The sequence below is a fragment of the Ascaphus truei genome, chromosome 20, assembly GCF_040206685.1.
Source record: "Ascaphus truei isolate aAscTru1 chromosome 20, aAscTru1.hap1, whole genome shotgun sequence".
NCBI classification, from domain to species: domain Eukaryota; kingdom Metazoa; phylum Chordata; class Amphibia; order Anura; family Ascaphidae; genus Ascaphus; species Ascaphus truei.
Window position 1 is genome coordinate 6,351,746 of NC_134502.1, and position 23,647 is coordinate 6,375,392.

A 23,647-nucleotide genomic window follows, 5' to 3' on the forward strand; every position below is an offset into this window, starting at 1 on the left:
CCTCTTCTGCTCGGATCAACTGGTCCAAGTGCTCCGGCATTTTGGTGGGTCCCTTACAAGTAGACTCTTTGCCCCCCACGTTTCGTAATATCTCGTGGGAGAGCGATACTCTCAAATATCTGGGAGTATACCTGTCTGCTGCGGAAGACCCAGCCCCAGAAAACTTCAGTGATCTTGAAGAATGAGTCATTGCTCGTCTGGGGTCATGGGTGTATCTGTCGAGAATGCTTTCCCTTAGGGGAAGAACCCTGGTGATCAACCAGCTGGTGGCCAGTCAGCTTTGGCACCGGCTGATAGCCATGGGTCCGCCCCCCGAATTTATCAACAAGATCCAGAGGAGATTGATGGAATTTCTCTGGATGGGGAAGCATTGGGTCTCTGCGGGAGTTGCGTGTCTCCCTTTGGAGGAGGGTGGACAGGGAGTGGTGTGTGTCCGCTCCCAGTTACACACTTTTCGCCTCCAATACCTGCAGAGATACCTATTCGCAGATCCGTCTCCGCAGTGGTGCCAGCTGGCAACCAGTTTCTTTCGCCAGTTGCGCAATCTGAGGTATGACCGGCAACTGTTTATCATCAGGCCCGTGGGTTTAGGTAGAAACCTCTCGGAGCTGCCGGCATACTACCGGGACATGTTAAAGGCCTGGAAACTGGTCTCGGCAACCAGGAAGGAACAGGCGGCGGGGGTTGATTTCCTCGCCGAGCCCCTGCTGTATAATCCGGCAGTGGGGGCTCGGATGTTGGATTCACCCTCTATTTGCCGCCGGCTAATCCTGGCGCAGGTGACCAGAGTCGGGGATCTCTTGGACTATGAGCGGCGAGACTGGGTAAGCGCAGAGGTGCTTGCGCCCCGTATGGGTATGCCTACTGCCCGCGTCCCTCGTCGTTTGATCTGGGAGATTAAAGATGCCATCCACCCCGACTCACGCACCTTCATCGAGGGGGTATTGCAGACCGGAGAGCCTTGTCAACCTATCAACTTCAGCTCTCCGGATCTTTGCGTGGAACCCAAACCACGGCAACCCCCTCGGGCTCCTCTCTCCCCCAACCTCAGCAGGTTGGGGGATATGTCTCCGGCGTGTTTCCGCGGCATGCCAAAGAAAGTCCTGTATTCTCTGGTGCTCCATATAGTGCACTACCTCGCCCTTGTCACCCGCCATGATACCATCTGGAGGCGGGTATTTCCTGCGAACGAGGGTGAGAGACCCCGGTGGAGGGAACTTTATTCAGCTTTGGTTCCCTGTCCCGCCGGGGATTTGAGTTGGAGGGTCCTCCACGGAGCGCTGAGCACAGGAGAGTATTTGGCACACTTCACGGACTCCCTCGCCTCCTGTCCCTTCTGTGGCGAGCGAGAGTCCGTATACCACATCTATCTAAGTTGCGCCAGACTGCAGCCCCTCTTATCCACCTTGAGGAGCCTTCTTCTGCAGTTCTGGCTAAATTTTTCCCCTCATCTTTTTATTTTCGGGTGCCCAGTGTCCCGAGACAATAAGCCTAGGGATCTCCTAGTCAACCTGCTCCTGGCAACGGCTAAGGTAGCCATTTACAAGACCAGGAGGCAGCGTTTGGAGAGGGGGGTCCCAACGAACATCGTGGCAGTGTTCCGGGCGCTGTTGCACTCCCGTATCCAGGCAGAGTTCACGTACGCCGAGTCCGCTGGGACGGTTTCGGAGTTTGCCTCCCAGTGGGCGTTAGGCGGGGTGCTCTGCTCGGTATCCCGCATCATGGGTTATTTTGATATTCTTTTTTAAGTGCACTTTTCACAGTGCACTTGTTGGTTCCCTTTATATTTTTGTTTGACTGGTTTTTCTTTGTTCTACTTGGAAACAAGTAGAATTGCTGTTCAACTGAATTGGCCGGCCAATCAGTTTTAAACCAGATCAAAATAGACCCCCTTGAACCTGCAATCAAGAATCACCTGCTTCTGCAATTAGACTGCAGCCTGCTTCTTGCTGCCTCCTATGCAGCTCTGTCTCATTTTCTGTCTGTTCTATTTAACTCCTGCCCCGCCCACCAGAAAGTTGCTGAACATAGACTTTCTCTAGTAACTGTGTTTGCCACAGCCTGTGTTTGGCTTGCCTGGCCTTCTTGTCATTGTTCTCAGTTACTGGCAGACCCCACCGCGCGGCCGCAGTTACACTGAAGCCTCAGTGTTTCTTGTCCTGTCTGCAGTACCTGTTCCCTACTTCCAGTCCCGCAGAGGCCTGCATCTGTGTTCCTGTTACCTGCTGCATATTCTCCTTGTAGAGGCCTGCATCATTGTTCCTGTTACCTGCTGCAATCTCCTGCTCCCAGTGGTCTCCATTACTCACAGCTGTACCCGGCTAGGGGGTGCTGTTTTGTGCTAAAGCACTGGATCCCCCGTTCCTGTCTACGTTGGAGCACCTTCGCTCAATCTTCCTGTTGCCGAACCCCAGCATGGATATCGTTTATCCAACCTTCTCCTATCCTGACCCCGGCTTGTCCATGGATTATCCTGCCTTCTCCAGTCCCGACCCTGCTACGTACGACCACGGAATTTGCAACAAAGATCAGGCTTCATGGTCTAAGGTCGGTGCATATCTATCCCCACCTCAGCCCCGCGGTCCGGTCCAGGCTTGTGGTGAGCACGTACGTTACACTGGGTCTCTTGGTCTAACAGTGGGACACGGTCAGCTAGTCTTCTGAGGTGAGGGTGATGACGTGCCATGTCTGGTGTGGGAGTGTCGCTATTTTCTGGCATCCGACTACACTCTTAAAGAGTAGGGAGTGGTATCTTTATTCTACCATCTATGGAACACGTGATGTAGTCATTTGCTCTACTACCTATTGTCTCCATCAGTCCTGCGCATGTTCTGAGTGTGTAGGGGAAAGCATTGTCTCATATATTGTACAAGTCAAAGAACTCTGACCTAACTAATGATCAGTTGCTTTGATCATCAATGATGGTGTACACTCTTATAGCCCTTTCAGGTTGTCACTCGGGGTGTAATACAAGACATATTTTAGAGCAGGATCTCGCATCACGTCCTTCTCCATAAACCTTGGTGCACTTGGATGTGACTGATGGTGGTGTTATTTTCTCTTCTCCCTCTCCGCCATACTTTGAAACAGGGTTGGGGGCCTTGAGTCGGTTAGGTTTACATGTCTCTGGATATAAAGCTGCTACATGCTTGTTACTGTCACACTCTGTACATTTAATAGCTTCTTTACAGTCTCTGAAGAGGTGATTTTAACTGCACCTTCGAGGCTCTAAAGGACCGGAGTGGTCCGGAGCCACACCCGGGTTCAGCGTTGGACTTGCGGGAGGCCATCACCCGCTACTCCTTGGTAGACGTCTGGCGAGAACAACATCCCGAGGTATCCACTGAGTTCACCTATGTTAGGGTGTTTAGAGGTGAACGGATATCCTGGTCCAGGATCGACAGGTTGTACATTTCCAGCCACAGCCTGTCGCGAGCCCAGTCCAGTACCATTAGGCTGGCGCCGTTTTCAGACCACAAATGTGCGTCCGTGACGGTGGCGCTAACACCAGCAGCGCCCTCGGGCGCCTATTGGCATTTCAACAATACGTTGTTGGAGGACAAGGGGTTTGCGACGTCGGTCCGAGACTTTTGGATGGCCTGGAGAGGTTGCAGGTCAGACTTTGCCACGTTAGAGCAGTGGTGGGACGTGGGCAAGGTGCATCTGCGCCTCGTATGTCAAGAACACACGAAAGGTGCCAGCAGGCGGCGCGATGCTGAGATCGAGGCCCTTAGAGAAGAGGTGCTTGATCTCGAGAGGCGGCTGTCTGTGTCAGGAGACCAATACCTGCATTGTACATACGTGGAGAGGAAGAGCGCTCTCCGGGACTTGGAAGATCGGAGAGCTCGGGGGGCGTATGTGCGATCTCGCATCTGCTTCCTTCGGGAGATGGGTCGCGGATCGCGCCTCTTCTACGCGCTGGAGAAAAAGAGGGGAAACCGTAAACACATCACCTGCTTGCTAGCGGAGGACGGTACCCCTCTGACTGACCCGGAGAGCATCCGGGACAGAACCCGGAGGTTTTACATAGATCTTTTCTCTCCGGAGTCCATCCAGTTGGATGCATGCAGGGACTTATGGGAGGGGCTTCCCGCGGTCGGTGAGGGTGAAAGAGAGTGGCTTGAGTTACCTTTGACTCTGGCCGAGCTCTCTGGGGCCCTAAGTCTCCTGTCCCGCGGAAAAACGCCGCGGCTGGACGGGCTGACCATGGAATTCTTCCAGTTTTTTTGGGAGATGCTGGGACCTGATTTCACCGAGGTCCTAGCCGAAGCCCTGGAGACCGGTCAGATGCCCCTTTCATGTCGACGGGCAGTACTGTCTCTGCTGCCGAAGAAGGGGGATCTTCGCCAGATTTCCAACTGGCGACCGGTCTCACTGCTCAGCACGGATTATAAGATCGTGGCCAAAGCGCTTTCGCAGAGGCTCAAGTCCGTGCTGGCAGAGGTGATTCACCCCGACCAGTCCTATACTGTCCCGGGCCGGAGCATTCATGACAACATTTTTCTGGTCCGGGACCTGCTACACCACGCGCAGAGGACTGGTCTGTCACTCGCCTTCCTGTCCCTAGATCAGGAAAAGGCATTTGACAAGGTGGATCACCGTTACCTCATGCAGACCCTGCGGGCGTTTGGCTTTGGCCCACAATTTGTGGGCCTTCTCCAGATGCTGTACGCCTCTGCAGAGTGTCTGGTTAAAATTAATTGGTCCCTGACGGCACCTTTTGTGTTTGGTCGGGGAGTACGTCAGGGGTGTCCCCTGTCTGGGCAACTATACGCGCTGGCCATCGAGCCTTTCCTCTGCCTACTGAGGAGGAGGCTCACCGGGCTGGTGCTGCGGGAGCCCGACATGCGGGTAGTCCTGTCGGCTTATGCCGATGACGTGCTCCTCGTGGCCCAGGACCTAGTTGATCTAGAGCGGGCACAAGCGTGCCAAGAGGTCTACACTGCGGCCTCTTCTGCTCGGATCAACTGGTCCAAGTGCTCCGGCATTTTGGTGGGTCCCTTACAAGTAGACTCTTTGCCCCCCACGTTTCGTAATATCTCGTGGGAGAGCGATACTCTCAAATATCTGGGAGTATACCTGTCTGCTGCGGAAGACCCAGCCCCAGAAAACTTCAGTGATCTTGAAGAACGAGTCATTGCTCGTCTGGGGTCATGGGTGTATCTGTCGAGAATGCTTTCCCTTAGGGGAAGAACCCTGGTGATCAACCAGCTGGTGGCCAGTCAGCTTTGGCACCGGCTGATAGCCATGGGTCCGCCCCCCGAATTTATCAACAAGATCCAGAGGAGATTGATGGAATTTCTCTGGATGGGGAAGCATTGGGTCTCTGCGGGAGTTGCGTGTCTCCCTTTGGAGGAGGGTGGACAGGGAGTGGTGTGTGTCCGCTCCCAGTTACACACTTTTCGCCTCCAATACCTGCAGAGATACCTATTCGCAGATCCGTCTCCGCAGTGGTGCCAGCTGGCAACCAGTTTCTTTCGCCAGTTGCGCAATCTGAGGTATGACCGGCAACTGTTTATCATCAGGCCCGTGGGTTTAGGTAGAAACCTCTCGGAGCTGCCGGCATACTACCGGGACATGTTAAAGGCCTGGAAACTGGTCTCGGCAACCAGGAAGGAACAGGCGGCGGGGGTTGATTTCCTCGCCGAGCCCCTGCTGTATAATCCGGCAGTGGGGGCTCGGATGTTGGATTCACCCTCTATTTGCCGCCGGCTAATCCTGGCGCAGGTGACCAGAGTCGGGGATCTCTTGGACTATGAGCGGCGAGACTGGGTAAGCGCAGAGGTGCTTGCGCCCCGTATGGGTATGCCTACTGCCCGCGTCCCTCGTCGTTTGATCTGAGAGATTAAAGATGCCATCCACCCCGACTCACGCACCTTCATCAAGGGGGTATTGCAGACCGGAGAGCCTTGTCAACCTATCAACTTCAGCTCTCCGGATCTTTGCGTGGAACCCAAACCACGGCAACCCCCTCGGGCTCCTCTCTCCCCCAACCTCAGCAGGTTGGGGGATATGTCTCCGGCGTGTTTCCGCGGCATGCCAAAGAAAGTCCTGTATTCTCTGGTGCTCCATATAGTGCACTACCTCGCCCTTGTCACCCGCCATGATACCATCTGGAGGCGGGTATTTCCTGCGAACGAGGGTGAGAGACCCCGGTGGAGGGAACTTTATTCAGCTTTGGTTCCCTGTCCCGCCGGGGATTTGAGTTGGAGGGTCCTCCACGGAGCGCTGAGCACAGGAGAGTATTTGGCACACTTCACGGACTCCCTCGCCTCCTGTCCCTTCTGTGGCGAGCGAGAGTCCGTATACCACATCTATCTAAGTTGCGCCAGACTGCAGCCCCTCTTATCCACCTTGAGGAGCCTTCTTCTGCAGTTCTGGCTAAATTTTTCCCCTCATCTTTTTATTTTCGGGTGCCCAGTGTCCCGAGACAATAAGCCTAGGGATCTCCTAGTCAACCTGCTCCTGGCAACGGCTAAGGTAGCCATTTACAAGACCAGGAGGCAGCGTTTGGAGAGGGGGGTCCCAACGAACATCGTGGCAGTGTTCCGGGCGCTGTTGCACTCCCGTATCCAGGCAGAGTTCACGTACGCCGAGTCCGCTGGGACGGTTTCGGAGTTTGCCTCCCAGTGGGCGTTAGGCGGGGTGCTCTGCTCGGTATCCCGCATCATGGGTTATTTTGATATTCTTTTTTAAGTGCACTTTTCACAGTGCACTTGTTGGTTCCCTTTATATTTTTGTTTGACTGGTTTTTCTTTGTTCTACTTGGAAACAAGTAGAATTGCTGTTCAACTGAATTGGCCGGCCAATCAGTTTTAAACCAGATCAAAATAGACCCCCTTGAACCTGCAATCAAGAATCACCTGCTTCTGCAATTAGACTGCAGCCTGCTTCTTGCTGCCTCCTATGCAGCTCTGTCTCATTTTCTGTCTGTTCTATTTAACTCCTGCCCCGCCCACCAGAAAGTTGCTGAACATAGACTTTCTCTAGTAACTGTGTTTGCCACAGCCTGTGTTTGGCTTGCCTGGCCTTCTTGTCATTGTTCTCAGTTACTGGCAGACCCCACCGCGCGGCCGCAGTTACACTGAAGCCTCAGTGTTTCTTGTCCTGTCTGCAGTACCTGTTCCCTACTTCCAGTCCCGCAGAGGCCTGCATCTGTGTTCCTGTTACCTGCTGCATATTCTCCTTGTAGAGGCCTGCATCATTGTTCCTGTTACCTGCTGCAATCTCCTGCTCCCAGTGGTCTCCATTACTCACAGCTGTACCCGGCTAGGGGGTGCTGTTTTGTGCTAAAGCACTGGATCCCCCGTTCCTGTCTACGTTGGAGCACCTTCGCTCAATCTTCCTGTTGCCGAACCCCAGCATGGATATCGTTTATCCAACCTTCTCCTATCCTGACCCCGGCTTGTCCATGGATTATCCTGCCTTCTCCAGTCCCGACCCTGCTACGTACGACCACGGAATTTGCAACAAAGATCAGGCTTCATGGTCTAAGGTCGGTGCATATCTATCCCCACCTCAGCCCCGCGGTCCGGTCCAGGCTTGTGGTGAGCACGTACGTTACACTGGGTCTCTTGGTCTAACAGTGGGACACGGTCAGCTAGTCTTCTGAGGTGAGGGTGATGACGTGCCATGTCTGGTGTGGGAGTGTCGCTATTTTCTGGCATCCGACTACACTCTTAAAGAGTAGGGAGTGGTATCTTTATTCTACCATCTATGGAACACGTGATGTAGTCATTTGCTCTACTACCTATTGTCTCCATCAGTCCTGCGCATGTTCTGAGTGTGTAGGGGAAAGCATTGTCTCATATATTGTACAAGTCAAAGAACTCTGACCTAACTAATGATCAGTTGCTTTGATCATCAATGATGGTGTACACTCTTATAGCCCTTTCAGGTTGTCACTCGGGGTGTAATACAAGACATATTTTAGAGCAGGATCTCGCATCACGTCCTTCTCCATAAACCTTGGTGCACTTGGATGTGACTGATGGTGGTGTTATTTTCTCTTCTCCCTCTCCGCCATACTTTGAAACAGGGTTGGGGGCCTTGAGTCGGTTAGGTTTACATGTCTCTGGATATAAAGCTGCTACATGCTTGTTACTGTCACACTCTGTACATTTAATAGCTTCTTTACAGTCTCTGAAGAGGTGACTTGTGGAAGCGCAGCATTTGAAGCAAACTCCAATTTCCTTAAATAGGCTCCTGGGTTCCTCTATGGTAGTGATGTACTGGGTACCCAGAAATTACCCAGGAGGCTGTGACCCGGTGTCCAGTAATTTCCGTTCTGCTCTGCTCCATCGGTCCTCCTCTTGGAGAATGGCAGGAGCAGAGCAGCAGAAGACTTACATGAAGCCAGCGGCGGAGGTTGATGAGGACCGCTGCGGAGGATAAGGAGCTGGTTGTCCAATATTAACGCTCCTACTCCGGTAATGTTTCCCGGCTTCCACCGGCACTGGCTGTGATAGGATGTGTTCCGCTTCTCCCACCGGCTCAACGACGACGTTTTCTGCTGCCACCGCCACCAAGATGTCCACCATTGCTCCCACAATGTTGCCGTGGTCCTCCTCACCCTCTGCTGCCGGCTGCAGGTAAATCAAAGCTGCCTGGCACGGGTACTTGGTACCCAGCCTTGCAAATTTTCTATTTTTCCACCAGGTACCTGTTACCCGGCAATTCTCAGGACCCAGTAAAACACTTCTCTATGGGCTTCATGTCTGTCGTATGGACTGAGATAGGTGTTCTGGTATAATTGTATCTTGTGACTGGTCTTTCATTCTTTAAATAGCTTGTACTAGATACGGTTGGTGTACCTAGGGCTGAAGATGTGGGCTGTTGTAGTTGGGTATGTTACCCTGTCCGTCATATCGGTTCACAACATTGAACTGAAGGGTGGAGTGGGGTTCATTGGATTCCTTTGGTGTGTGTTGGGTATGCGTTATGTGCAATAGTCCTTGCTGAGGGGGACCCTGCAGTCATCTCTTACATGCAGTGGATGTAAGGTGACTGTGTGTAAGTATGAGAAAGGGTGCTTCTTTGGGTACTTGGATTGCGAGCTTGGTGTAGTGCATCTGTACACATGAGTGTGTGGTTCACTGTGGTAGATGTAGCCACCCCAAGTAGCGTATGCTTGTAGATGCTGTTCCTCTAATTCACGTGTAGTCTCCATAGCTTCGGGATCTGTAATACCCTCCTCATCGGGTAGAGATGGTGGACTGGCGTTCATACTGGCGAGACTTATTAAATAGTCTCTGGTGTGCTGGATCTTCTAAAGCTATTGGATTTCTCCAGTGCTCCCCGCCATCTTGTCTTCCGGCTGCTTCAAAGATCTCGGCTTGGGCTTCAGCAGCGACGGCTTCCTTTTCTACATGTAAACCTCTAAGTTTGCTTCCAAATTGGTGTTCCAACATGTTGAGGCAGCGGTGGATGCAGCCGTGACCCTTTGCTACTCTTCTTCAATATGGGCTCTCTCAAATTTCATGGCTCTTTTCGACAGTAATTGGCCCTTGCACGTGTAGTCTTGTTTAAAGACCTAGTTCAATGTCTGGATGCGCCGGAGCTCTGTGAGGTCCTTTCTCCGACTTTTAGCTTCCGTGATTGCACTCTACATGCGGCCGTCGCATTCCAGATTGATTGTTTTTTGTAGGTCTCGCCTCTGGCAGGCTTTCCACAATTATTGGTTCTCGTCAAGTAGGTGATATATGTTTCTGGCAGTAATTGGTAACGTGGCTGGTCGGTCCTTAATTGAGTTATAGCCTGCTAGAGCTGCTTTCCATGATTGACAGTATTTGCAACATTAAGCATTTCAAGTCCAGTATTCTCCCAGGCCTTCTCTAACATGTCACGGTGTGCGTCAACGTGAGATTCATATATTTTGTGTGTCTTCTGTGTAAGTTGTCTGCTTAGTCCTCACACCATCTTGCATCTGTTGCGGTTCTGTCAAGGACTCCGCATCTGCGTTGTCACTCAGACAAGGTGTCTGGTGAGGGTCTGAGTTCTGCCATGCTGCAGTCAGCGTATTGATAGCTGTTCTTACAGGTGTCCGTTGCTCTGACCCATGTTCTGTGTTTCCCTTGGTAGTACTCGGGGTGGGGTGTAGGGGTGGATCTGAGGGGCTTCTAATTCAATTGTGCAGCTACAGTATGCTGTGTCTGCTCATCTGTAGCAGTCTGTATCCAGCCTGCCTCTGGAAGGGATGTTTCTTACTGTTCTGTCCCAGGCTTACTGTGACTTAATAAGTTGAGACAGGCAGATAACTCGATTCCTTCTTAAATACAAAATGGAGTCTTCTTTGAATTTCTGATGTTTTATTGTGGAAACAAACAGAAATTAAGGGAAAGTGTTCGGGGGATGTAAAAAATAAATAGGTAAGAAACAATACTTTCCCAACTAGCACTGGGGAGAGAGGGCAGGAGGCAGCAAACACTGAAAAGAATTACCTTCTGACAGCCCTCTGTGGTAAACAGCCTGGACTGCACCAAGTGACAGGGAGAAAGGAAAGAAACAAACCCCAGAGGTGGAATAAAAGGTGGTTGCTGAGGCAACAGGATGAATGACAGCTCCACTGCAAAAGAAGCATAACAGGGGTCCGGAGTGGAAACAGCAAAGGCAGAGAAAACGAGGGGCAAAACAAAACTGGATACAGAACAATGTTGCTATTCTTTATTATTGTAATGATTGCTTTAGCTCAGTATTAATAATTTCTAGTTGCAAAATCGCTTAAACTCTAGTACAGAAGGGCCCCGCTTCTCGGCGCCCCAATTTTCGGTGATCCGGTGGAACCGAGAAGGGGGCCGCCATGTCTACACATGCGCAGAACTGGGAAGTCAGAGGTTGCGCATGCACAGAACGGGCGGTTACCGAGGGTGCGCATGCGTTTAACGAAGGTTGCGCACGTCGAGCAGAGGTTGCGTGCGCCGAACGGAGGTTGCGCATGCACAGAAGAAAGGGGGGTGGGGGAGAATTGCCGGTTTGCACATTCACACACCCCGGATATCGCCGGTTCTGCTTTCCGGCAATTTTTGCTTTGCAGTGGGCCCTTAGAACGGAACTCGCCGCATGCCCGGGGCCCTGCTGTATTCTAACCTTTTCTGAGGACCCCTGGCTTCTGTAGCAATATATTCCAGTTGAATAAGTTGAATGTAAAACAAAGGGGATAGGGATAGAACAGAACTCGGTAGCTGGTAAAAGCAAGGTCAAGATGGATAATATATTTTACTTCGACCGGACAAAGAGGAGATAGAAACTAATTATTTTGGAACAGGGAGAAACTAGTTTGATAAGAGGGAAGATGAGAATAAACTCGAGTGAACTATTGAAATGATAATATTGATAAGGAGGTGTTGCACAAATGCACGACTAATGATGAGAATCACCTATTAATGAAAACAAAAGACAGAAAAGCCCATTGTTACCTCCAATGTGACAAAAATACACAGTCAAATACTTATATATTCTCTTGTATAAGGGTCATTTAGTTAAACCCTTTGGCCAAAGCGTTATAAGCCTGAAAGCCCCATCAAGGCATAACCAGTAAGCAGGTCCTAACACTACCTATGCAAATTCTCATTTACCTCGGCTGAAGGGAGAATGGCCACAGTGGACCTGTACTGCACAAGAACATGAAAAGAGCCTTGCTACTTAAAATGTGGGGTGGGGTGAGCTTAAACCCTGGGAGGGTGAGCCACTAACCTCCAAACAACTGATACCAGTTGAAAATCAAATTAATAAACACAATCCCAGCAAGCTCGCTGAGCTGTGTTTATTAAGGAACTAGCTGAGAGACCCGGCGTTGCCCGTGAGTTAAATTTCCCGCTCCTTCCTCTGCCCCTATTTCTCCGTTCCCCCACCCCCCAGAGGGAGGGACGGACAGTGGACAGGAGGGGGGGGGGGGCAGTGGACAGGAGGGGGGGGCAGTGGACAGGAGAGGGGGGCAGTGGACAGGAGGGGGGGGGACAGTGGACAGGAGGGGGGGGACAGTGGACAGGAGGGGGGGGACAGTGGACAGGAGGGGGGGGACAGTGGACAGGAGGGAGTGGACAGTGGACAGGAGGGGGGGGGGGGACAGTGGACAGGACAGGCATCCGGCGTTGGCCTGGCTTAAAATTTCACGCTCCCTCCACTCCACTCTTCCTGTCTATTTCTCCGCTGCTCCTCTCCCCCCCCCCCCATGTGCAGCTCCGGTCCCCACCCTACAGTGTCCCACACACACACAAATAGTGACACACACAGTGTCACACACACACAGTGTCACACACACACAGTGTCACACACACACACACACACACACACACACACACACACACACACACAGTGCCACACACACACACACACACACACACACAGTGTCACACACAAACACAGTGTCACACATACACACACACACACAGTGTCACACACACACACACACACACACACACACACACACACACACACACACACACACACACACACACACACACACACACACACAGTGTCACACACACACACACAGTGTCACACACACACACACAGTGTCACACACACAGTGTCACACACACACACACAGTGTCACATACACAGTGTCACACACACACACAGTGTCACACACACACACAGTGTCACACACACACACACACACACACACAGTGTCACACACACACACAGTGTCACAAACAGTGTCACACAGAGTGTCACACACACACAGTGTCACACACACACAGTGTCACACACACACAGTGTCACACACACACAGTGTCACACACACAGTGTCACACACACAGTGTCACACACACACACAGTGGACAGGAGGAGGGGGGTAGGGAGAGTGGAACGTCCGGCGATACGAACAGGCGGCTCCCCACCTCCCGCCAGCCGTGACTGCGCACACCCACCCCACCCCCCGCAACCCCCGCGCCCATTTCCCTCCCCACGTGGGCAAGTAGGCTCCCGTGCACGCGGCCCTCAGCTCGTGCTCCCTCAGGTGCAGGCTCCCGTGCACGCGGCCCTCCGCTCGCGCTCCCTCAGGTGCAGGCTCCCGTGCACGTGGCCCCCAGCTTGTGCTCCCTCAGGTGCAGGCTCCCGTGCACGCGGCCCCCAGCTTGTGCTCCCTCAGGCTGCAGGCTCCCGTGCACGCGCCCCCCTGCTTGTGCTCCCTCAGGCTGCCCCCTCCCGGCCGTCCGTTCCGCCGCTTGGTCCCAGACGGTTGAGGCAGGAGGCGCCGGGGTGTGAGGCGGCAGGAGGCGCCGGGGTGTGAGGCGGCGGGAGGTACCGGGGTGTGAGGCAGCGGCCCTGCGGCAGGGGTGTGAGCTGGGAGGCAAGGCGGGAATAGAGGCTGGAGGCGCAGGGGTTTGAGGCCCCGGCGGCAGGGGTGTGAGCTGGGAGGCAAGGCGGGAACAAAGGCTGGAGGCGCAGGGGTTTGAGGCCCCGGCGGCAGGGGTGTGAGCTGGGAGGGGAGGCGCAAGGGTGTGAGCTGGGAGGGGAGGCTGGAGGCGCAAGGGTGTGAGGCGGCGGTATACTTACTTACCTGGGCGGGAGGTGGTGTGTGGGGTGTGTGTGTGTGTGTTTGCGCATGTGTGTGTGGCAGTTGGGTGTAGCGGCAGTTGGGTAACGTCATAGAGCCACCAATCTGATTGGCCAGAGGCTGATGACCAATCAGATTCACCACATCTAGCATCAGACGCACAAATTTAGAATTTTATATATTAAGATAGTTTGATTGCTACCATATATTTCTTTGTAACAGTTTTTTCATACTGCTGTTTCCCTGCTTGCGAGAGGCAGAATAAATTGTATACTGAGACAAAGCCTACTTGGATTATTTATTGTCGAGCCTTTAGAAACATTACATGGGACTGACTCCTAACTACTTACACAAACCACTCTTGGGTGTGTGACTGATTGTGTCAGCATCCAGATTGGCAATGGATTGATTATTGCTAACAGAGACGAGTATCCATCTCCGACAAAAGCCAATCAATGGGACAATTCGCTCACTAGCAAAATCCCCTATTGTGTCCAAACTCATGGCCGATTGACTTTATCTGTTCTCTCCTTCTACCAAGTCATGTCCCTTTATTATTTTGTGCTCTCCCTATGCTAAGTTGTCTTGTCTGTCCCAGGCTCTGTCATTGAATAACTGCCTCTGTCCCTGGACATCGGTTCTCAAAGTAACACACATACGCACTATGACATTCTACAGCAGCTCTCACCTCTCCAGACAGCAGGTAGATGATCTCCTGGGTGTGATTCAAGATCCTCTCAGTCATCTTCTCATTATTAATTTTGTTCATCATCAGAGAGTCAGTCAGATGCTCCAAGAATGGGCTCTGAGGCAAAAGATAACATGGGAGATGTCAGAAGTACAGATATAGGGAATAAGGGCATTTTCTGTCTGTGTCACTGTGCATTTTGAAGTACAGAGAAGAAAGACTATGGGGCATATCTATCTCTGTCTCTTTGCAGTGGGAGGGACAGATATGAGGGAGTAATCAGCTCCTTGTACTTTTTCATCATCAGTGAGTTACTTAGGAACTCCAAGAATGAGCTCTGGACCTTGTGGGAGTGTTTCTCCACTTGGTGACCTCTGCAGTTAGGAATAGTGACTGTACTTGTCCTATCACATCAATAATAGGAGAGAGACCAACCTGAAATACTATGTGGAAAGTGACCATATTTCAGGAATCCTTAAACAAGACACTATCCTGCACTAAAATATAATCTGTGCTACTTTATTTAAAAGATAATACTGTTGTGGTGATTTTAACAAGATTCTGTTCCCAGTTATTGTGGATATGTTTGTGCTTTTCAACAAACATGGGGATTCTGTGTGAGGTACAGATGTAATCTCAAAGAAACACACAGATGCACTGCAGGGCCCTTATATACAGAAGGAGATGCGAGGGGTGTCATTATGACCTTCTGTAGACGCCCTCACCTCTCCAGTCAGCAGGTAGATGATGTCTAGGGTGTGATTCAAGATTCCCTGAGCTAGATGCTTCTTGTCCATCATCATCGAGTTAGTCAGACGCTCCATGGTGGGCTCTGGAAGCAAACAGAATGGGTAAGATCTACAGGTCTCAAGCAGTAAGGGCTTTTTCTGTCTGTGTGACTGTGAGGTACAGAAGAGAAAGACTATGGGTCCTCTCGATCTGTGACACTTTACAGTGGGAGAGACAGATGTGAGCAAGTGATCTGCTTCTTGTCATTGTTCATCACCGACGAGTTATTCAGATACTCTAACAATGCTTCTGGTTCCTGTGGAAGAGTTTCAGCACATGGTGGTGACCTCTGCAGTTAGGGATATGACTTTACTTGTCCTTACAGCAATATCAAGAAGTGAGAGGTAGGCAGAGGCAGAGACCAACTTGGGAGACAATGGAGAAAGCTAGAAACCTCAAACAGGACAGGATCATGCACTAGCACAGGGGAGCGGAAACTTTTCTCCCTGCACCACCCTGCCTGCTCCCCCCCCCCCTCACATGTCATTTGATGCCTGGTTGCCGTAGTGATGTGTCGCTGGAATGCAAGATAAGTGAAGTTACAGCGGCCTCACGCGATCCCCGGCATTTAATTTCCGCCTTCAGGGAACGGCTGGACCTCTGTAACCCCACCCCCCCTCCCCAGAAATGATTGTGCACCCCTGCACCAACATGTAATATGTGCTACATTATATAGGAATAATGAGAGATGGGAGAGGTGTGATAAAACCAGTAGAGCCGACAGAGCGTGTCTGCGAGTGTGTGCGTCAGAGCCGAGTGCGTCTAGAGGGGGGGGGGGTAGTTTGATGGGGAGAGAGGGGGGTGAGCGCGGGGAAAGGGGGGTTAGGAGAGAGGGAGTGTGTGAGGGGGGGGGGCAGTCTGTGTGAGGGGAGGGCAGTCTGTGTGAGGGGAGGGCAGTCTGTGTGAGGGGGGGGCAGTCTGTGTGAGGGGGAGGGCAGTCTGTGTGAGGGGAGGGCAGTCTGTGTGAGGGGAGGGCAGTCTGTGTGAGGGGGGGGCAGTCTGTGTGAGGGGGAGGGCAGTCTGTGTGAGGGGAGGGCAGTCTGTGTGAGGGGGGGGCAGTCTGTGTGAGGGGAGGGCAGTCTGTGTGAGGGGGGGGCAGTCTGTGTGAGGGGGAGGGCAGTCTGTGTGAGGGGGGGGCAGTCTGTGTGAGGGGAGGGCAGTCTGTGTGAGGGGGGAGGGCAGTCTGTGTAAGGGGGGAGGGCAGTCTGTGTAAGGGGGGAGGGCAGTCTGTGTGAGGGGGGAGGGCAGTCTGTGTGAGGGGGGAGGGCAGTCTGTGTGAGGGGGGAGGGCAGTCTGTGTGAGGGGGGAGGGCAGTCTGTGTGAGGGGGGAGGGCAGTCTGTGTGAGGGGGGAGGGCAGTCTGTGTGAGGGGGGAGGGCAGTCTGTGTGAGGGGGGAGGGCAGTCTGTGTGAGGGGGGAGGGCAGTCTGTGTGAGGGGGGAGGGCAGTCTGTGTGAGGGGGGAGGGCAGTCTGTGTGAAGGGGAGGGCAGTCTGTGTGAGGGGGGAGGGCAGTCTGTGTGAGGGGGGAGGGCAGTCTGTGTGAGGGGGGAGGGCAGTCTGTGTGAGGGGGGAGGGCAGTCTGTGTGAGGGGGGAGGGCAGTCCGTGTGAGGGGAGGGCAGTCCGTGTGAGGGGAGGGCAGTCCGTGTGAGGGGAGGGCAGTCCGTGTGAGGGGAGGGCAGTCTGTGTGCAGAAGGGGGCAGTCTGTGTGCAGAAGGGGGCAGTCTGTGTGCAGAAGGGGGCAGTCTGTGTGAGGGGAGGGCAGTCTGTGTGAGGGGAGGGCAGTCTGTGTGAGGGGAGGGCAGTCTGTGTGAGGGGAGGGCAGTCTGTGTGAGGGGAGGGCAGTCTGTGTGAGGGGAGGGCAGTCCGTGTGAGGGGAGGGCAGTCCGTGTGAGGGGAGGGCAGTCCGTGTGAGGGGATGGCAGTCCGTGTGAGGGGAGGGCAGTCTGTGTACAGAAGGGGGCAGTCTGTGTGAGGGGAGGGCAGTCTGTGTGAGGGGAGGGCAGTCTGTGTGAGGGGGAGGGCAGTCTGTGTGAGGGGGGGGCAGTCTGTGTGAGGGGAGGGCAGTCTGTGTGAGGGGAGGGCAGTCTGTGTGAGGGGAGTCTGTGTGAGGGCAGTCTGCGTGAGGGGAGGGCAGTCTGTGTGAGGGGAAGGGGCAGTGTGTGTGAGGGGAGGGGGCAGTGTGTGTGAGGGGAGGGGGCAGTGTGTGTGAGGGGAGGGGGCAGTGTGTGTGAGGGGAGGGGGCAGTGTGTGTGAGGGGAGGGGGCAGTGTGTGTGAGGGGAGGGGGCAGTGTGTGTGAGGGGAGGGGGCAGTGTGTGTGAGGGGGGGGCAGTGTGTGTGAGTGGGGGGCAGTCTGTGTGAGGGAGGGCAGTCTGTGTGAGGGGAGGGCAGTCTGTGTGAGGGGAAGGGGCAGTGTGTGTGAGGGGAGGGCAGTGTGTGTGAGGGGAGGGCAGTCTGTGTGAGGGGAGGGCAGTCTGTGTGAGGGGAAGGGGCAGTGTGTGTGAGGGGAGGGCAGTCTGTGTGAGGGGAGGGCAGTCTGTGTGAGGGGAGGGCAGTCTGTGTGAGGGGAGGGCAGTCTGTGTGAGGGGAGGGCAGTCTGTGTGAGGGGAGGGCAGTCTGTGTGAGGGGAGGGCAGTCTGTGTGAGGGGAGGGCAGTCTGTGTGAGGGGAGGGCAGTCTGTGTGAGGGGAGGGCAGTCTGTGTGAGGGGAGGGCAGTCTGTGTGAGGGGAGGGCAGTCTGTGAGGGGAGGGCAGTCTGTGAGGGGAGTCTGTGTGAGGGGGGGAGTCTGTGTGTGTGAGGGGGGGTCTGTGTGTGTGAGGGGGGGAGTCTGTGTGTGTGAGGGGGGGGAGTCTGTGTGTGTGAGGGGGGGAGTCTGTGTGTGTGAGGGGGGAGTCTGTGTGTGTGAGGGGGGAGTCTGTGTGTGTGAGGGGGGGAGTCTGTGTGTGTGAGGGGGGGAGTCTGTGTGTGTGAGGGGGGGAGTCTGTGTGTGTGAGGGGGGGAGTCTGTGTGTGTGAGGGAGAGCAGTCGTGAGGGGAGGGCAGTCTGCGTGAGGGGAGGGCAGTCTGCGTGAGGGGAGGGCAGTCTGCGTGAGGGGAGGGCAGTCTGCGTGAGGGGAGGGCAGTCTGCGTGAGGGGAGGGCAGTCTGCGTGAGGGGAGGGCAGTCTGCGTGAGGGAGGGCAGTCTGCGTGAGGGAGGGCAGTCTGTGTGAGGGGGAGGGCAGTCTGTGTGAGGGGGAGGGCAGTCTGTGTGAGGGGGAGGGCAGTCTGTGTGAGGGGGAGGGCAGTCTGTGTGAGGGGGAGGGCAGTCTGTGTGAGGGGGAGGGCAGTCTGTGTGAGGGGGAGGGCAGTCTGTGTGAGGGGGAGGGCAGTCTGTGTGAGGGGAGGGCAGTCTGTGTGAGGGAGGGCAGTCTGTGTGAGGGAGGGCAGTCTGTGTGAGGGGAGGGCAGTCTGCGTGAGGAGAGGGCAGTCTGCGTGAGGGGGAGGGCAGTCTGCGTGAGGGGGAGGGCAGTCTGCGTGAGGGGGGGTGCAGTCTGCGTAAGGGGGTGCAGTCTGCGTGAGGGGGAGGGCAGTCTGTGTGAGGGGGAGGGCAGTCTGTGTGAGGGGGGAGGGCAGTCTGTGTGAGGGGGAGGGCAGTCTGTGTGAGGGGGGGCAGTCTGCGGGAGGGGAGGGCAGTCTGCGTGAGGGGAGGGCAGTCTGCGTGAGGGGGGGGCAGTCTGCGTGAGCGAGGGCAGTCTGCGTGAGGGGGGGCAGTCTGTGTGAGGGGGAGGGCAGTCTGTGTGAGGGGGAGGGCAGTCTGTGTGAGGGGGAGGGCAGTCTGTGTGAGGGGGAGGGCAGTCTGCGTAAGGGGGTGCAGTCTGCGTGAGGGGGAGGGCAGTCTGCGTGAGGGGGGGTGCAGTCTGCGTAAGGGGGTGCAGTCTGCGTGAGGGGGAGGGCAGTCTGCGTGAGGGGGAGGGCAGTCTGCGTGAGGGGGGGTGCAGTCTGCGTAAGGGGGTGCAGTCTGCGTGAGGGGGGAGGGCAGTCTGTGTGAGGGGGGAGGGCAGTCTGTGTGAGGGGGGAGGGCAGTCTGTGTGAGGGGGAGGGCAGTCTGTGTGAGGGGGGGCAGTCTGTGGGAGGGGAGGGCAGTCTGTGTGAGGGGGGAGGGCAGTCTGCGTGAGGGGGGAGGGCAGTCTGCGTGAGGGGGGAGGGCAGTCTGCGTGAGGGGGGGAGGGCAGTCTGCGTGAGGGGGGGAGGGCAGTCTGCGTGAGGGGGGGAGGGCAGTCTGCGTGAGGGGGGGAGGGCAGTCTGCGTGAGGGGGGGAGGGCAGTCTGCGTGAGGGGGGAGGGCAATCTGCGTGAGGGGGGAGGGCAGTCTGCGTGAGGGGGGAGGGCAGTCTGCGTGAGGGGGAGGGCAGTCTGCGTGAGGGGGAGGGCAGTCTGCGTGAGGGGGGGAGGGCAGTCTGCGTGAGGGGGGGAGGGCAGTCTGTTTGAGGGGGGGGCAGTCTGCGTGAGGGGAGGGCAGTCTGCGTGAGGGGAGGGCAGTCTGCGTGAGGGGGAGGGCAGTCTGCGTGAGGGGGAGGGCAGTCTGCGTGAGGGGGGGTGCAGTCTGCGTAAGGGGGTGCAGTCTGCGTGAGGGGGAGGGCAGTCTGTGTGAGGGGGAGGGCAGTCTGTGTGAGGGGGGAGGGCAGTCTGTGTGAGGGGGGGCAGTCTGTGGGAGGGGAGGGCAGTCTGCGTGAGGGGGGAGGGCAGTCTGCGTGAGGGGGGGAGGGCAGTCTGCGTGAGGGGGGGAGGGCAGTCTGCGTGAGGGGGGGAGGGCAGTCTGCGTGAGGGGGGGAGGGCAGTCTGCGTGAGGGGGGGAGGGCAGTCTGCGTGAGGGGGGGAGGGCAATCTGCGTGAGGGGGGAGGGCAGTCTGCGTGAGGGGGGAGGGCAGTCTGCGTGAGGGGGGAGGGCAGTCTGCGTGAGGGGGGAGGGCAGTCTGCGTGAGGGGGAGGGCAGTCTGCGTGAGGGGGGGAGGGCAGTCTGCGTGAGGGGGGGAGGGCAGTCTGTTTGAGGGGGGGGGCAGTCTGCGTGAGGGGGGGGGCAGTCTGCGTGAGGGGGGGGGCAGTCTGCGTGAGGGGGGGCAGTCTGCATGAGGGGGGGGGCAGTCTGCATGAGGGGGGGGCAGTCTGCATGAGGGGGGGGGCAGTCTGCATGAGGGGGGGGCAGTCTGCATGAGGGGGGGGGCAGTCTGCATGAGGGGGGGGCAGTCTGTGTGAGGGGGGCAGTCTGCGTGGGGGCAGTCTGTGTGAGGGCCAACATCCATTACAATCAGATATCACAACTCTGTATATAATATTCTGTTTCTGTATTTCTTTTACACCTTTAAATCCTTGTAACATGTCCCTTGTGTATTGGTGCAATAACAGGTCTCATACCCCCTCCCATGTATGTTACACACACAGCTTCCCCCCTTCTCTGCCCCTCACCCAGTAAGAATATTTAGCAGCAGCCATTCCCATGTGAGGTGGGTGCATGAAGCCCCCATGTAATAGTCAGGTCTCTGCACACAGTGTAACAGGAGATTAATGCAATCAGAGCCTCTGTGTAACTATATTACATACACATAAGAAACACATCACCTCCTACCTGGGGGCAGCTGCAGCATGTGGGGGAGGGACTCTGTGCTCTGATTGGCTGAGCTCTGAGTGATGTCATGCGCTCCCAAGTAATCTGGGATTTGTAGTCCTGCTGCCTTCAGAATTACAAAATAGGATCAGAAGCAGGACTACAACTCCCAGAAGCCCCTGTTGTGAACGAAATAAATCAAAAGCCAGATAGCAGCCAATTAGTGCAGAGGCTCAGGGTGTCAGCATTCATTGGCTGCTGTGTGCCATGTGATCTCTTTCCTTGTCCCCATTGGCTTCTGTGAGGTGTAGTCCTGCTTCCTATTCAGTGCTCTAACTGCTAAGGCAGGAGGACCACATCTCCCAGAATCCTTTGAGTGATAACTTCTTAAAGCCAGAGATCAGCCAATCAGAGCAGAGGTTTATCCCCCCCCCCCTCCCATGCCTTGAGGGTAGTTACAGTGTAATGCTGACATTATAACAATAATAATTTGCTTTATATATGTGTTATTTTATTCGTTCATATATCAGCACATTGAATGTTACGTTGTATATGGATTCCCACTATCCATTTGTTGCTCTACTTAACTATACTAATGCTATTGAGTATAACTAAGTATTATTTATTTTACTGTAACACCCCTATCCCCCCCCTCCCCCGACAGCAGGGGGTAGGGTGTACATGTGTGAACAGGGTCCTGCCCCGCTCCCGAGGGGATTAGAGTGTCAGCTCCTCGGTCAGTTACCGGTGATCTCAGGGTTCCCGTTGGCAGGCTCAGGCCTTGGCTGTAATGGAGGGTAGTTGGTGGGTTGGAGGACAAGATAAGAAATAGGGCGCCGGGATCTTTTCAACTCACAGGTATTTTATTGCCAGGCGCACACCAGCTCCAGGCTGGCACAGGATCCATTATTCTCATATAGAGCACAATACCTCATTAGACAGATCCCCTGTATAATGCTCTCTTCAGGACAAGTTCCCTCAGTGCCCCTTCCCATTCAGGATCAGTACTTCTGGGTCAGTGTTTGCCTCTAGTCCACCACACCTCTTTGGGCTTCCTATCTCCTAGCTGCACACTGACTCACTATCTACTAGCTCAATAATCCACTCCTAACTCCTCAACGGTCTCTCCCTTAACTGCCTGAACTAATAAATAATAATAATAATATCCCCTTTTTAAGGGATAAAGAGAACTGTTCCTTTTTAACTGTGTCTCTCCACAGGTATAACTCTCATCTCCTTTAACTGCCCTAATCTTAACTGTCTCCCTCAACTGACTAAAACGGTCATCTCTCACAGCTTCACTGGTTGCCTAGCAACCTGTAACTGCAGCCTCTTTTGCACTAAAAAGGCTGTAACTGCAAATGCAGCCGCCCTATTGGCTAAGCCGCAGCATGAGGCTCATGGGACTTGTAGTCCCTGTCTTGATCTTTCCCTATTATTTATTTATTGATTTATAAAATATTTTACCAGGAAGTAATACATTGAGAGTTATCTCTCGTTTTCAAGTATGTCCTGGGCACAGAGTTATGATGACAAATTATACATGTTTACAAATACAGTTACATAAATGAGCAGGGTATACATTATATACAAGACATTGCATGCAGAGTTAAAGATAATATATATTATGGGCGTATGAAACAGTTACAGACCAGGTTAAAATGTGGGACAGCCTTAGATTTGAAAGAACTTAAACTGGTGGTGGATGTGAGAGTCTCTGGTAGGTTGTTCCAGTTTTGGGGTGCACGGTAAGAGAAGGAGGAACGTCCGGATACTTTGTTGAGCTTTGGGACAATGAACAGTCTTTTGGAGTCTGATCTCAGATGATAAGTGCTGCAAGTGGTAGGGGCTTGTTCAGATAGCTGGTAGCTTGCCCATGAAGAATTTAAAGGTAAGACAGGAAAGGTGAACTTTGCGCCTAGACTCGAGTGATGACCAATCTAGTTCTTTGAGCATATCGCAGTGATGTGTGTTGTAGTTGCATTGGAGAACAAAATGACAAATTGAGTTGTAGAGGGTGTCAAGTTTGCTAAGGTGGGATTGAGTTGCCGAGCCATATACTATGTCTCCATAATCAATAATTGGCATTAGCATCTGCTGTGCGATACATTTTCTGACCAGGAGACTTAGGGAGGATTTGTTCCTGTAAAGTACCCCTAGTTTGGCATAGGTCTTGGTTGTCAGGGATATCAATGTGCATCCCGAATGTTAAGTGGGAGTCAAACCATATGCACAGGTATTTAAAACTAGTAACAGGAGTTAGGGTGGTGTTAGTGTTGGTTCTAATGTGGAGCTCAGTCTCTGGAAGCTTTAACAATTTAGTCTTTGTCCCAAATACCATTGTTACAGTCTTCAGTGTTTAAAAACAGTTTGTTTTGGGAAATCCAGTTTTCGAGTCTCAAAAAGTCAGACTGAAGTATGTGTTGAAGGTCAGAGAGGCTATGGCTGTGTGCATATAGGATTGTGTCATCTGCATACATGTGTATTGAGGCTTCCTGACAAGCTGTGGGGAGATCATTGATGAACACTGAGAAGAGTAGGGGCCCCAGAACAGAGCCTTGCGGGACGCCACAGGTGATATCCAGGGGGTTAGAGTTAGAGCCAGAGATGGACACATGTTGGGATCTACCTGATAGGTAGGACTGAAACCAGTTTAAAGCATGCTTCCCTATACCAGAGCTCTGGAGTTTGTTAAGAAGGATAGCATGATCAACAGTATCAAAAGCCTTTGCAAAATCTAGGAATACTGCACCAGTGAGTTGACCCCGTTCCATTCCACACTGGATTTCATTGCAAACTTTTATCAGGGTAGTTACGGTGGAGTGTTTGGGACGAAACCCAGATTGGAATTGGCTAGGGAAATTTGTCTTGTTATAGTAATCGCTTAATTGGGAGTGGACACATTTTTCCATGACTTTGGATAGGATTGGGAGAAGGGAGATTATTAGCCGCCCTCGTGGGGTCCTTCTGCGCTTGCGCGAGTTTTGCGCACATGCAATCAACTACAAAATGGCGGCACCCTGCAAAGGGAGCCGCCGGTGCCTCCGACGACCCGCTCGCTCTATCGCAACTATCGCACACCTGATTGCTTC

General features: G+C 53.9%; 1 protein-coding gene across 1 annotated transcript in view; it reads right to left on the reverse strand.

Annotated features, from left to right (window-relative positions):
• LOC142471209 (uncharacterized) overlaps positions 1-21,849 on the reverse strand; it is a 52,104-nt gene extending 30,255 nt beyond the window's left edge. Inside the window, 3 exon segments of the mRNA XM_075578006.1 lie at positions 14,190-14,306; positions 14,915-15,021; positions 21,412-21,849. Coding sequence (XP_075434121.1) covers positions 14,190-14,306; positions 14,915-15,013 — 216 coding nt within the window. The 5' untranslated portion in view covers positions 15,014-15,021; positions 21,412-21,849.
• Between the last annotated feature and the right edge of the window lie 1,798 nt (positions 21,850-23,647).